Below are 14993 nucleotides of genomic sequence, written 5' to 3'. Positions count from 1 at the left end.
AACCATATATAAAATAGATAGCCAAAAAGGACCCACCATATAGCACAGGGAACTATATTCAATATCTTACAATAAGCTATAATGGAAAAGAATCTCTAGGTATATGTATAACTGAACCACTTTGCCGTATACCTAAAACTAACACCGAGCTTCTGTGGGTCGTGGCTCAGACAGTAAAGTGTCTGTCTACAATGTGGGAGACCCGGGTTCGATCCCTGGGTCGGGAAGATCCCCTGGAGAAGGAAATGGCAATCCACTCCAGTATTATTGCCTGGAAAATCCCATGGACAGAGGAGCATGGTAGGCTACAGTCCATGGGGTCGCAAAGAGTTGGACACGACTGAGCGACTTCACTTCACTTTTAAAATTAACACAGTATTGTAAATGAACTATACTTCAATTTTTCTTTAAAAAAAAAAAAAGCATTGCTTTTTCTGGCTTGTAAAATGCTATAAAAAAAATGTCCAGAAATGACTTTTAAAGTGCTAGGAGCTGGCTCTAACAAATGGAATGTTGGAATTGGGGGAAACAGTATTTCCTGTGATAGCTGTCTGCAGGGTTCTTTTGTGTGTGTGTGGTTTAAAACATTTTGTGATGATTATAAAATGTCTCTCCCACACCTCCCCTGAAGTCTCTCTCTACTTTCCTGTTCCAATCAACACTTGTTAATGCCAGGCCACTGGGAAGCCAACTAGAGGGGATCACCCTGGATGTGAGCAGATGTGTGCCAACATTGCTATAGCGAGATGGTACTGGTAGGCTGAGGCTTCCCAGGCAGCAGTAGTAGTAAAGAATCTCTCTGCCAGGGCAGGAAACATAAGGGATGCGGGTTCGATCCCTGGGTCGGAAAGATCCCCTGGAGGAGGGCATGGCAATCCACTCTAGTATTCTTGCCTGGAGATTCCCATGGACAGAAAGTCTGGTGAGCTACAGTCCGTAGCGTCACACAGAGTCAGACATGGCTGAGGCGACTTAGCACAGACGCACTGGTAGGCTGGACCAGAATGTGACATCATTGAAAATAACATGCTGCCTGCATCTACACGTGGCTGCCGTGGTAAGGAAGGATCACACACACTTTGTGAGGGTCCACAGGGCAGAACACGGCCCAGCAGATGGAAGCTGGGCTCTGGTTTGACTTAGAAGATTTACTAACAATTCAACACAAACATTCTCAATGACAGAACTTGCCAGATTGTGAAGCAGCAAACACATCATCATAAATAGCATTCGAGCGGACACTGGATGACTGCTATCTATCAAAAGGGCTGTAGAAAGGATTCCATGAACGGGAAGAAAGGCTAGAGCACACCATGAAGAATCATGAGACGTACTGTGAACATCAGGACACCTGACGGGCTCTGTTCAGAGAGAGACAGATCTCGTCCCCATTGAGAACACCAAGGGCGTGCCTGGCTCCAAGTCCTCCTGGGCTGGTGCAGGGAGATCCCACCTCGAACTCCACTCCAAAGACCCTCATGGGATCCCAGGACTGAGTCCCAGGCAGGATATTTGGTGTGTAGGAGCTGGGGTTTTCTGCTTTGTTTGTGGAGTTTCCAATCTGGCCCCCATATGGCAGGAGATGGATTTTTCTGATGGATTTCTCTACACGGCCCAGTTTGGGAGAACAGATGCCGTTGGTCAGGCCAATAGCCATAAATTTAAGGGAAATAACTCTTGGTGACTGAGGAAGAAAGCCATAAAGCAGCCTGGAGGCAGGGACAGGAGAAAACAATGGCAGAGGACAATGCATGGCATTACCACTGAATGCCAGGATGAGCCCCATGGATCATTCTCCTGGCTCGCACCACTGCTCGGGGGTGACTGTGCCAAACACGCTCCCTGGTGTCCAGAGAGGGGGAAGGAGCCCTGACATCCCAGACTCTTACTCTTCCTCTCCTCTGGTTTATTCATCAAATAGTTACTGAAACGTCCTTCGCACCGTACGCAGCTTGCCAAACAAACAGACCAAGTCCCTGCTTTGTACAGCTTACATACTGGTCATCTCTTAGGTCTCACTTGCTGGAGGGAAGGAACAGTAACTAACACAGACTGTGTCCATATGGTGCTCGGAGCTTTTACAGACTTACCTGTGTGGATTTCCACAACAACCCCCAAGCACCCGTGTATTACACTTCTAACACATGAGGAAACTGGAGGGTCAGTCAGTGTCATCAGCAAGACGGAATGGGTCTCTGACTACTTTCTCCTGTATCTGTATATGGCAGCCCTATGCCACTGCGGCCACAATTGGCCATCTGTTTGCACAGTCCGCTGTCTATGGGGTCGCACAGAGTTGGACACGACTGAAGCGACTTAGCAGCAGCAGCAGCAGCAGCAGAGCCTGGAACCCAGCCCCTCCATCCCCTTCACTCTGCATCGCTTTTCAAGAAAAGGTAAGGGCAAGTTGCCTCCAGGGCTTCTGTAGCAGTCACCCAGTTGTTCTTATTGTTCAGTCACTCAGTCCTGTCCGACTCTTTGTGACCCCATGGACTGCAGCACGTCAGGCTTCCCTGTCCTTCATTATCCCCTGGAGCTTGCTCAAACTCATGTCCATTGAGTAAGTGATGCCAACCATCTTATCCTCTGTCACCTTCTCACCCTCAATCTTTCCCAGCATCAGGGTCTTTTCCAATGTGTTGGCTCTTCACATCAGATGGTCAAAGTATTGGAGCTTCAGCTTCTGCATCAGTCCATCCAGTGAACATTCAGACCCTCCTCATTAACCCAGGCTATACCCCTAGAGCAGCCAACAGATGTGATCCAGATGTTAGTGGCAGTGCTTTCAACCTTCCTCATGCTTTTATCCCCAGTCTCCTTCCAACTCTAAATTTCCAAAGTTCAGCACTCCTAGCTCGGGTCTGCCCCCAGCCCACCCTCGGACTTGGCACTCTTCCTTGGTCTTTCTGACTTCTGCATGTCAACTTCTCCCTAAGAGTCCCCTGGGCATGTTTCCCTGGTCCTCAGCATCCACGTGGCCCCAATCTCCTTTCCTCCCCACTTCCAGCAACCCCTCCTCTGATGCCCCACATGGTCTTCCCCCAAAGGAGTGACCTGCTGCCCATCTCCCTGGCCCTCATCACAGGCCCAGGTGATCCAAGGACACACAGACCCCTGGCCAGGCCCCAAGATGCAGAACCAGGGACTCACCGAAGTTCTCCCCGCCCCAGATGTCCATATCCATGTCGTATTTCCCCAGGTAGTAGAACCAGGATTTGTCCATCACAAAGAGCCCTCCAGCTATGATGGGAGTCCTGTAAAGTTGGAAGGAAAAGAGAGGGTCAGTCAAGGGTGGGGGACCATGGTCATGTTCTTTGGCCCTTTCGGTCCTGATGTTGAGGCCATATTCTTCCCGTTTCTGCTCCTCTTCAGAAAGACCCACATATGGCCCACTTACCCCAAACAAGAACACACTCTGGGACTTTTCCCATTGACTGTAAATCTACTGACCCTGCAGACAGGCTAATTCGTTCATCTGCACACCTCCTGTGGGGGGATTTCCGAATTTGCTCAGAAGTCCAGCCTTCCCTGCCTCTCTCACAGGCCCTGCCCAGTGGGGGTCTCCTGGGAGCCCCACAACAGAGGGCAGGGACTGTGGGCCACTGACAGGGCACAGAAGAGGGGCTGGGGCAGCACTGTGAACAGCACTTCTGTTTCTTGAGACTGGTCTCTCTCCCCTCCCACCCCTTCCCCCCTCTGCTACAGATTGAATTATATGCCCTGAAAAATGTGTTGGGGTCTTAACCCGCAGTGGGCTTCCCAGGTAGCGAAAGTGGTAAAGAACTCGCCTGCCAATGCAGGAGATACGGGTTCAATCCCTGGGTCAGGAAGATGCCCCTGGACCCCAGGAGGAAAGCATGGCAACCCACTCCAGTATTCTTGCCTGGAGAATCCCATGGACAGAGGAACCTGGTGGGCTATACAGTCCATGGGGTCGCAAAGAGTCAGACACGACTGGAGCAACTTAGCACGGATGCAACCCCCAATACCTCAGAATGTGACCTTATTTGGAGAAAAGGTCTTCACAGAGGTGATAAAGCTAAAATGAGGTCATGGGGCTGGTCCCAATCCAATAGGACTGGTGTCCTTATAAAAGGAGATACTCAGTCACAGAGACAGACATGCACAGAAAGAAGATGAGGTGAGGAGACACAGAGAGAAAGTGGCCCTCTGCAAGCCCAGGATGGGGTCCGGCACGGCCCTCAGGAGGAAGTCATCCTGATGACACTTCAAACTTGGACTTCTGGTCTCCAGAACTCAAGACAGCACATTTCTATGGTTTAAGCCACGCAGCCTGTGGCGCTCTGCTGCAGCAGCCTTCATCTTCATTCTCTTTCCTTGGGGACCCTCCCCACCTCCCCTCTCTTTGACTGCTGAGAGAGATTCCAAAGAAGCTACTTGGAATAGAAAGGGCTGCAGAATCCAGTCAAACAACTCAATGAGCACAAGGACGGGTTTCTGGGCTGGGGGTGGAGGGCGAGCCCCTGGGACTAGGCCCCTCATTCAGCGGGTCCAGAGAAGAGAGCTTTATGTCAAACAGTCAGTTGATACGGAGCAGGTCAGAAGCTTGGTCTCCCAATGCCATGACATCCTGCTGTCCTCTGACAACTGGAAACATTTGTCCTCTGCTGAGCAGAGATATTCCCACAGGAATAGAACCGGCCCTGAGAAGCCCACCCCTGGGACAGAGAAGGGAAACCAGAGCCACCCTGTCCTTGCCTCGGCCTACTGCTGCATCAGGTGACTCAGGGAGTGTAGCGAGTACCCGAGGCACTGCTGTGCTGCATGGCCCTCAGGATGATCAGAAGGTCCTGCTCTCCCTCGAGGAACAAGGGCACTATCTGGTGTGCCACGTAGCTCCCATCTCCCTCTCAGCATCACTGCAGATCATGAAGGCTGGAGGAGGGAGGAGGGGCCAGCTGGTGCTTGCGACAGAGGTTCCACTGAAGGGGTCTCCCAATCTCCACTGTCTGTCTGTCACCACTCAGTTCTTCATAGCCCTTTAGGTCTCTATTTGACTTAAGTTAGTTCATTGAAAGGGCTTCCCTGGTGGCTCAGATGGTAAAGAATCCGCCTGCAATGCGGATGACCCAAGGTTCAATCCTTGGGTTGGAAAGATCCCCTGGAGAAGGGAATGACAACCCACTCCAGTATTCTTGTCTGGAGAATTCCTTGGACAGAGAAGTCTAGCAGGCTACAGTCCATGGGGTGGCAAAGAGTCGGACGTGACTGAGCAACTTACACACACAGTTCAATGAGAATGATAGGACATTTATTCTATGCAGGCCCCCAGATGCAGAGGTGCCCCCCAGGAGCCCAGGGCATCTCGGCATTTCCCCAGAAGGAGCAATTCTAGTTCCCTGGTCTTCTCGCCACATCCTCAAGCAGTTGCTGGCCTCCTGAGGCTCCACTGGAGACAGATAAGTTTTGGCTTGGAGGTTCCCAACAGGCCTGGGACACGCGTACTCTCCAGTCTTAGGAATATCAAGGCCACACACAGGATGCTGAGACCATTACATGGACGGCCAAGCCTTCAGATGGGCCCGAACCCCAGGCAGCCATCAGGCCACTGTGCTGTGGGTCACAGTGAGGGCTGGAGGTGAGAATGTAGATCAGGACAGGGCCATCTACAGCACCACACAAGCAGCCCAGAGCTGACGCCCCTGTGGTGTTCTCACACGGGACACAGCAGTCATGTGTGTGAGCACGTAGCAGTGGCCACTCCTTGACAGCAGCCCCTACCCATAGCAATGGCTGACAACCCTCCTGGGCTGAATCCTGACATCCAGGACCTGGAGGCTAAGGAACCTTCTTTCCCCTTGACAGAGGCTCAACTGGGACCACGTGGAACCCTCCAACATTTAGCAGGAAGTGTAAGTACATCAGGGCTTCCCAGGTGGTGCTAGTGGTAAAGAACCCACCTTAGGAGTTCATAAGAGACATAAGAAACACAGGTTTGATCCCTGGGTTAGGAAGATCCCCTGGAGGAGTGCATGGTAACGCACTCCAGTATTCTTGCCTGGAGAATCCCATGGACAGAGGAGTCTGACGGGTTATGGTCCATAGTGTCGCAAAGAGTCGGACATGACTGAAGCAACTTAGCACACACGCAGGTAAGTACATCATGGCAGATGTGAACGATGCTGAGCCAGTCCTCAGCACAGGTCTCCGCCAGCCCCCACCCCTCTAGCAGAAATCTCCACGAGGACAGAAACCTCCTAAAATAAGGGCAAAAGTGCTGTTGGCCTGGCAAAAGGTCCTCTTGGTTTCTGGCCAATCTTTTGAGCCTCTCCTATGGACAGCTTCCCTATAGCACATGACAGAGGGAAGGGCCAAGTGGTAATGAATCTTCCCACCCCACCCTTGCCCTGACTCACCTAATGGGCTCAGTGGGGTCCAGGCGTCGAGCCTTCTGCTCTGGTGTGAGCTGCTCCCACTGGAAGTGCAGGCTCCAGTCAAACCCTGAAACACAGCATCCACATGATTGACTCAGTCTCTCTGATGTACCTGCAAAGCTTGCTCATTCGGGCTCATGAACATATCCAGCTTCCCAGATGGTCCTGGGATAAGAGGTCTCACCCAGGCTGGTTGGCAACAGAGCTGCCTGATTTCCCTTCCACTGCTTCTTCTCTTTCTCCAGCCCCTCCTGACTCTCTGAGCCTTCTCTGCTTGGTGGACTTAGGGAAGAAGAGCAGAGGCTACAGAGTGGGAGTTGAGAGACCCCAAGAGTGGTACCCAAGGGGGACATGATGGACAATTTCATAGTGAGGCCCTTGGTCATGAGTCTTGAGAGTTGGGGGTGTAAGCAGGTCTGTGAGGGGTTGAATCACCCCCAGTCGGTCTTTGGGAGCCAGTGCTCAGCCCTGGGCACAACTGTGGTGGGCCTCAAGGAGAGAGAGGCGCCCAGTGCTGAGGTGTCAGAACAATGCAGGCCCCACAGGGTGGGGCGGAGCGGGGCCCTGCTTCCCTTCCATCTTCAGGCCCTGGGGTGACCTGCCCCCTCTCTGATCCTTCCATGCACAGTCCCCGTGGTCAGGGCCACCCTGCAGCTACTGACATTACAGGATGCAGGGCTGGAGGCTCCAGAAAAACCACTAGGAGACCTTTCCTCTCTCTCCCTTGGCAGCAATGACTAGGAGGAAAAAGTCCCTCTGGGCGAGGGCATTGGCTGGCCCCACTCACCCCCTCTGAGCTCTGAGGCTGACTCAATGTAGTTGAAGGTGTCCAGGTGAATGATGTCAATCACGGGGCACACCACCCGTGTGTAGTCCTGGAAAACAGAAGGCCCTCACTCAGATGGTGGCATCAGGGAGGCAGGCCTGGGATGGGGGGGTGGGGTGGGGGAGGGCCGCAGACTGGTTTCAGGGCCTTGACCAAGCACTTCCCCCTCTGCATTTCAACATTTCTCATGTATATAGTGGGCCATCAGACACTGTGACCTCTCCACAATGCCTACAATGCTAAGAGCCTTTCCTTTACTCCTGGGTGCCTTCTCATGGCCATCTAGGCATGGTGGGGACACGGGGAGGCTGGCTGGAGTGTGCTGCTCACTGAGGAAACGGACATCAGGAAGAAGGGGGCCCTTCAGTGTCACGGGGCTCTCAGGAGGCAGTGGACACAGTCAGCTGGGAAGGTGACCTCAACAGCTCCCCTCACAGTGGGAATTTCCCAGTACTTAACTTTCTATGCCTATGGTTCATGGGCAAGTTGAGAATAGCATCGCCAGAGATTCTTAACTTCATTCGTCACCTGTGATACTCGAGTCCGTAACTTCAGCCCCGACTTTGCTCTTCACTTCCCGACTCAAGCAGATCCAGGACACCAGCCACCCCTCCATGCAGATTCACAAAGCACTGCAGTGGTGCCTTCACCAGCCTCCCTGCACACGTTCCTTCCCTTGGTTCCCTACTTCTGTCAACATGTCCCCCTTCCTCTCCAGCACGAACTTAAGAAGCCCCACCTCTGCCCATCAACTGGATCAACCCTGCTGACTGTAATTCTAAAACCGCTCCTCTGAATGGAACCTCTCTTTTATCCCCTCACCCCTGGAGTACAAGGCAATGGCAATGAACTCCTGGCCCTCCCCCTCCCCATTCTCACCCCTCTCCCTGTCATTCTACAGGTGGCTGACACAGTTGACTTTCAAATCTCACTCTGCAGCTCAACAGCTAAAAACCTGAACTGCCTTGAAAATAAGATTCAAACTCCTTAGCCCAGCATCCAAGACCATCAATAACAGGCCTGTATCTAGTTTCTGCTGGGTTTCCCAGGTAGCTCAGTGGTAAAGAATCCACCAGCCACACCGTAGGAGATGCGGGTGCAATCTCTGGGTCTGGAAGATCCCCTGGAGAAGGAAATGGCAACACACTCCAGCATTCTTGCCTGGGAAATCCCATGGACAGAGGAGCCTGGTGGGCTACAGTCCACGGGGTTACAAAAGAGTCTAACACAACTTAGCAACTAAACAACAATGAGCTTTCCAGGCTCGTCACTTGCTCTTTCCCCCAGGCTACCCTGCTGATAGGCAGCAAAGTCATCAAGGGGATAGTTTCAAAATGTGCAAGACAAATCTATCGGTTCTCAGGGGCCATCAAGGCATTACACGTAGTTTTAAAAGGTTCCTTACTGCTGGGGCTTCCAGGTGGCTCAGAGGTTAAAGCATATGCCTGCAATGTGGGAGACCTGGGTTTGATCCCTGGGTCAGGAAGATCCCCTGGAGAAGGAAATGGCAGCCCACTCCAGTATTCTTGCCTGGAGAATCCCATGGATGGAGGAGCCTGGTGGGCTACAGTCCACGGGGTCACAAAGAGTCGGACACGACTGAGCAACTTCACTTTCATTTCTTTCACTTTACTGCTGGGTGAACACGCCTATACTGATGTGGAGGAGGGGAAACTGGGCCCCAAGGGCAGGATGAATGAGAGTTCCAGAGCTGGGAAGAGCCAACAGGCCTGGACCAGCCAGGCAGTACCACTTTTCCAGTCCTCTGCCCCTCCCTGTCCTGGTCAGCATGGGCAGGCACTTCTGTTTCTCTTGCAGCGATTTAATTTCCTGGTTCAATCTCTCCCCTAAATGAGGCTGTCTTCTTATTTTAAGCTCAGAATCATTGAGTACCTGCCTTGATGCTCACAGACTTAATCTAGCCTCAGTTTCCATACAGGACTCATTCTGAGAGTGACAAGGTGCCTTTGAAGCCCACTGGCTCCCGTGGAAGGAAATGCTCATTTTCAGTGCATTGCTTCCCCCTCTAGGATGTGCACAGATGCTTCCAGCACAGTCAGTGTCCTATCTGACTGGCTGCCACAGTGCTCTGGGGCCACTGCCATCGTATGTCCAAGTGTGTACACACACTGCATGCACACACAGCCACCCCCACCCACACCACTATATACACAGAGACACACCCCACTCCTGACTTGAAATCTGAAATGTTCTCAGAAGTTCAGAGACTGACTTTCTTCTGTGGGGCTGACAAAGTCCTCTTTTTGCCTCTGTCTGCTGAGTTTGGCCTCTGCAGCTTCACCGAATCCTTAGGTAGGTCCTTGTGCAGCAAAGGACTGACCTAAAGATATGCTTAGCCCTTGCCTTAGCCCTTGCCCAACCCCTAAGAGGTATCTTCTAAGCCCTTGACTTGTTCTGCTTATAAGTGTCTCTGTTTACCTGGGAGCCCTGGGCTGTATCAGACTCTGCTGACAAGGAGATTTGTGGTGAGAGCCTTGGGCCATGTGGTACCAACTCAATTTAACCTCTGGAGGGGCATGGAGACTGTGGCAGTGATCAGTCACATCTACATGGCTGACTTCCAATAAAAACCCTGGACACCAAGGCTGAGGTGGGCTTCCCTGTTTGGCAGTTCTCCATGTATGTTGCCACATGTCCTGGTGGCAGGAATCAAGTGCTGCCCACACACCAGCTCTAGGATGATCATGCCTGGAACTCTCCCCATGCACCTTTTCCTGCTGCAGATTTTAATCCATATCCTTCTGTGGTAATGCACAGTAACCATGCATATCTAGTGAATTATTGAACATGAGGGTGGTCTTAGAAACCCCAAACTGAAATCCTGTTTTGGTTTTCTAAAAACTTTCTCCTCAATATTTGGAAAGTGAAATGCAAAATAAAATGCTGGTTGCTTACTCTGGCCACAGACTTCCCCGGAAGCCACCCATGGGCACAGCCTCTAGGGCTACGACAGGCTCTTGGGTACTCTCCTGTGAGTTCTGAGGGTTTCTGCATGCATGCGTGCTAACTAGTTTCAGTCATGTCCGACTCTTTGTGACCCTATAAACCATAACCTGTCAGGTTCCTCTGTCCATGGGTTTCTCCAGGCAAGACTGGAGTAAGCCGCCAGGCCCACCTTCAGGGAATCTTCCCAACCCAGGGATCAAACTTGCATCTCTTAAATCTCCTGCATTGGCAGGCAGGTTCTTTACCACTAGCGCTACCTGAGAAGCTCTCTCAGAGCATTTCTATCCTTCTATTATTCCCATCACAACTTAGCCATGGCAACTTCTTGGTTCAGACACAATGGAGGGCCAGTTAGGCAGAGAGGGATGTTTAGGGCTAAGTGATGTGTGGAGCCAAGACCTTAAGAGAGAGCTGCAGGGGATGTTAGACATGACCTCTTAAAGCCAGGACACAAGCTTCTTGAATGACCTTGGGGGTCTCATCTGCTCCATTTTTGCATTCCCCAGCAGCCCCTGCCCACCCCCCAGTCCAGAGCCTGCTGGGCAGCAGGTGTTCAGTTGGCACTGGATGAAAGAGGGCAACTATGAACTCCCTCTGAGGACACTGTCAGTCACTGGAGACAGAGCAGGTGGGCCAATTATGGCTGAGCAACATGGCCTCGCCTTCTGTAGGCTCAGAGATGGATGCTGCTGCTGCTGCTAAGTCGATTCAGTCGTGTCCGACTCTGTGCGACCCCATAGACAGCAGCCCATCAGGATCCCCTGTCCCTGAGATTCTCCAGGCAAGAACACTGGAGTGGGTTGCCATTTCCTTCTCCAATGCATGAAAGTGAAAAGTGAAAGTGAAGTTGCTCAGTTGTGTCTGACTCTTAGCAACCCCATGGACTGCAGCCTACCAGGCTCCTCCATCCATGGGATTTCCAGGCAAGAGTACTGGAGTGGGGTGCCATTGCCTTCTCCAGAGATGGATGTATTCTCCATAAAGATGCTCAGATCCCCACAGGCTCATACCTGTGTGCCCAAGTGGCTATATCTTCAAGGCTAGGTCCACAGGTAAGCTTCAGCAGCATCTGGTGGAATTCCTGACAGATCCAGAACAAGGCCCTGCCCTCTCCCCCACACAAATCCAAGCCCACCCCCAACCCCCACTGAGAGCCAATGGCCATCAATCACCCCTCTAGTTATGTCTCTTCTTTCTCCACCGTAATCAAAACCACGTTGTGAATGGGCAGTCAAGGGACTTCCAGAGATGACTGTTCACTCATTGCATCCGCCAGCATTACTGGAGCAGCTACTATGGGTTAGGGACTGTGGTTGGCACAGAGATGATTAAGGCCTTGCTCTCTGGGGAAGGTGGTGCACAGGAGAGTAGAGGACGACAGTGCGGGGTCTCTGTTAGCCTGGAGGGAGGGATAGGGGAGCAGGAGCAGGGCCAGAGACCTGGGTTCCTATTCTGGTTCTGCCATGTAGGATACATTTGACCTTAAAGCAAAGCAGCATACTCTGAGGAGCTCTGCTTCTTCATCTATGAAGCAAAAACAATCTATAATTTGCAAAACTATCCTGCCTTCCTCACAGGGCTTTTGGAAGAAACAAGAGAGGAAAGCATGGGAAAGGGCTTTGAAGCTTATGTAAGCCATTATTTATATCAACTTGCCAAATGCTATTGGGATGGAAATTTCTTAAAATCTTTTTTTTTTCCTACTAAAGGAATATGTAGATAAGGAGAAGAAGGAAGAAGACTCTGTTTAAAGAAACCCAACAACGTGGTGCTTGCTTCAAGTATCATCAAGTAATTGAAGGGAAGGAAGGGAAATCAAGGAGATTTTCCATGTGGAAAACACCAGCTGAGGACAGCTTCTGACAGCTCAAACCCAGCCTCTCTCTTATCTCTATTTTCGAAAATCCCCAACTCCAATTACAGCTGAAAATTTCCACTTGCGCTCACAAGATCAAATCATGTCTTACTCTGAGATGAGACACATCCAAAGACATGGAAACAGAGGCTGACACACACCCACACTCCCCATCCAGAAAGGGGTGTCTCAGCAGAACCGTCTCATCATCAAGAGTCGGGGTCTGTAGGGGCAGGGCGGGACCACAGTCAGCGTTTGTCTGAGCAGTCCTCCACTATGAAAGCGTTAGGTCAGACAGCAATGGGGACTGGGAGCTTAGCCCTGGGAGCTGAGCTCACTCCTGGGGCTCTATGACTCCTACAGGAGGATGGCTGTGCAGGTGAAGCTAGCCAGGGATGCACAAGAGGACATTTTTCAAAGAGGGCTTCTGAGGTGGGCTCAGAGCCACAGGGAAAGGAAGGGCCTCCAGGTTCATTAAAGCTGCCTGAGGATGACATCCTGCAGGGACACATCAGCTTGGATGTGGGACACAGATCCCACGCTTAATCACCACCAACCCAGGAATTCCACTCCTTGGTATGTCCCCTAAAGAACTGAAAGCACGTACTCAGGGGAAAACTTGCACATGAATGTTCGCAGCAGCATTATTCACAACAGTGAGAAGGCAGAAACAACCCAAATGTCCATTAGTAGATAAGTGGATAGATAAAATGCAATATACACTGTGCTGTGATATAATAAGAAATATATTTGGCCTTTGTTCCTCTTAAAACTCTTGGAAGTTCCTGACTAATTGGGGTGACAGGAGGGACTTCCCTGGTGGCTCAGAAGCTAAAGAATCTGCCTGCAGGAGACCTGGATTTGATCCCTGGGTTGGGAATATCCCCTGGAGAAGGGAATGGCAACCCCCTCAGTATTCTTGCCTGAGGAATTTCAGCAAGCTACAGAAATCCAAACAGAAGCTACAGTTCATGGGGTCGCAAAGAGTCGGACATGACTGAGCAGCTAACACTTTCACTTTCACTTAGGGTGACAGGAACCTTTTTTCTTCTCATAATGAGCCTCTTTCATTATATCTAAGTTTATACTACTGAGGTGACTCTCTGAAGATGGAGGCTGGTTTATAGAGGAACCAACCCTCTGATTAAAGGGCTGGAAACTTCAGCCCCATCCCCAGCCCTCTCACATTTCTTTCCCCATTGACCTCCCCTCTTTCCACCCCCAAGGAGAGGAGAGACTGAGCTCAACTATGTAAAGAAGTCTCCATAACAACCCTAAACGACATGGTTTGAAGAGCTTCTGGATTGGGGAACTTAAGCAGGATGTAGATTCCTTTTATGTGGTCCATCCCCAATTCTTCCTCAAAACCCTGCCCAAAACAAGTGTTCAATAAATACCTGTTTGTTAATTTATAGTCAGGAAGCAAGCACATTTTCCTTCTATTCCAAGTGTATCACTTCCCACTGCATCTAGTTTCTTATTATCATTCCAAACACTTACTCTAGGATCACCAGGAGGTGATTGGTGCCCTCTTTGGGTTTGCAATCTTTTAGAAGAAAGAGAGAGCTAAACCCAGAAAAGGAAATTGTGGGACAATTCTTTCTGGGAGTGACCCTAGCTGGCCACACAGTCAGAAAAGTCTTCCTGGAGGAGAGGAGACATAGATGAGCCCTGGAGAGCAAGGGGCGGTAAAGAGGAAGGGAAGGGCATCCAGGGACAGGAAGGACTTGGTGGGAGATGAAGCACTGGGAATGTCGGGACACAGTCAGCGGGAGAGAACAGCCCAACTTTGGAAGAGTATTAGACCCGGGAGGCTGGCTGCATTTACAGATGGAGCACAAGGGAGAGAGAGCTTGGAAGGGCCTCCAGTGCCTGGTGAGGCCCCTCAATAGACTGGTCTGCTCATAACCTACCATGTCTCCATCCAGACCTCTTCACCATCACAAATGTATATGAGCCCTCCCAACTTTAGGGAAAGTGGCCATGCGATGGGTTGTAACATCCAGGCTCATGCGTGAGAACTCTGTACATCCAGCTAGGTTCTCTCATCAGGTGAACAAAGTTGGAAAGGATTTCTTAGTATTCTGAGCAGTTCACGTGTCTCAATTCTTCCATTGCCTGACACTGTCATTTTGCAGGTAGGAGTCAAGGAGTCACCTCGAAGAGTGAGAAGGGAAATAACCACAGCACAAAGCACAAAGGAGATGCTGTTGAGGCAACACTGAAGGTCTCAGGGCTGGTGGTACCAGCTAGGGAATATCAGTCCAAGTTATGTCATTGTCCCTGAAGCCGTACCCTCATGTGTGAAATGGATATGTTAAAAAATACCTGGCCTCCCACTTCACAGAGCAGCTGCAGAGTCAGTAACTCGGGGGGATAATGAGCAGCATGAATGCCAGTCACAGACACTGGCATCTAAAAATGCAGGGCCTTCTGTAGATAGGGGTGGAGGGTGGATAGATTTCGGGGGATATAAAATATTGATGGGCGAATTAAAAAATTTTTTTTTCACTTTCAAGAAGAATAAGAGACACAGAGAGAGGAAGCAGACAGAGTTCTAGAATAACATAAGGGCAGACAGAGGCAAGGAATTCAGGTCTCTTGGCATCCAGCCCCCTGTGTCTTGGTCTTTGGCTGAAAGTGACATGGCTGGAGGTACAATGGCGGCCTCGGGAACTGGGTGACAAGGCCCTGTTAATTCTTCTGCCTCATTTTCACAAATGGCACTCATCGGGGCTCCCTTTCCGGAACCTTCTAACATCTGGGAAAAATTGATTCGGGCCGTTCTCTTGCCCAGGAAGCTGTGTGCGTCATGTCCCAGCTGTTGGTGCCCCACCTGCAGGGCTGCTGTAGGTGACACTGTGAGGCAAAGAAGACATCCTGGGCTTTGTTCCACCACTGTCTGCTGCGTGACCCCAGGCAGGCCGCTCTCCCTCAGTCTCTTCATCCA

General features: G+C 51.0%; 1 protein-coding gene across 1 annotated transcript in view; it reads right to left on the bottom strand.

Annotated features, from left to right (window-relative positions):
- The window catches only part of GALNT14 (polypeptide N-acetylgalactosaminyltransferase 14), a 215288-nt gene that overhangs the window by 28229 nt on the left and 172066 nt on the right, over positions 1-14993 (bottom strand). Inside the window, exons 7-9 of the mRNA NM_001192732.1 lie at positions 7183-7270; positions 6378-6462; positions 3151-3254 (exon numbers count right to left, since the gene is read on the bottom strand). Coding sequence (NP_001179661.1) covers positions 3151-3254; positions 6378-6462; positions 7183-7270 — 277 coding nt within the window. The remainder of the gene's footprint in view (positions 1-3150; positions 3255-6377; positions 6463-7182; positions 7271-14993) is intronic.

This window comes from Bos taurus, chromosome 11, assembly GCF_002263795.3.
Source record: "Bos taurus isolate L1 Dominette 01449 registration number 42190680 breed Hereford chromosome 11, ARS-UCD2.0, whole genome shotgun sequence".
NCBI classification, from domain to species: Eukaryota; Metazoa; Chordata; class Mammalia; order Artiodactyla; family Bovidae; genus Bos; species Bos taurus.
The sequence above is the reverse complement of the archived record's forward strand: the minus strand, read 5'-3'. Positions and strand labels throughout refer to the sequence as shown.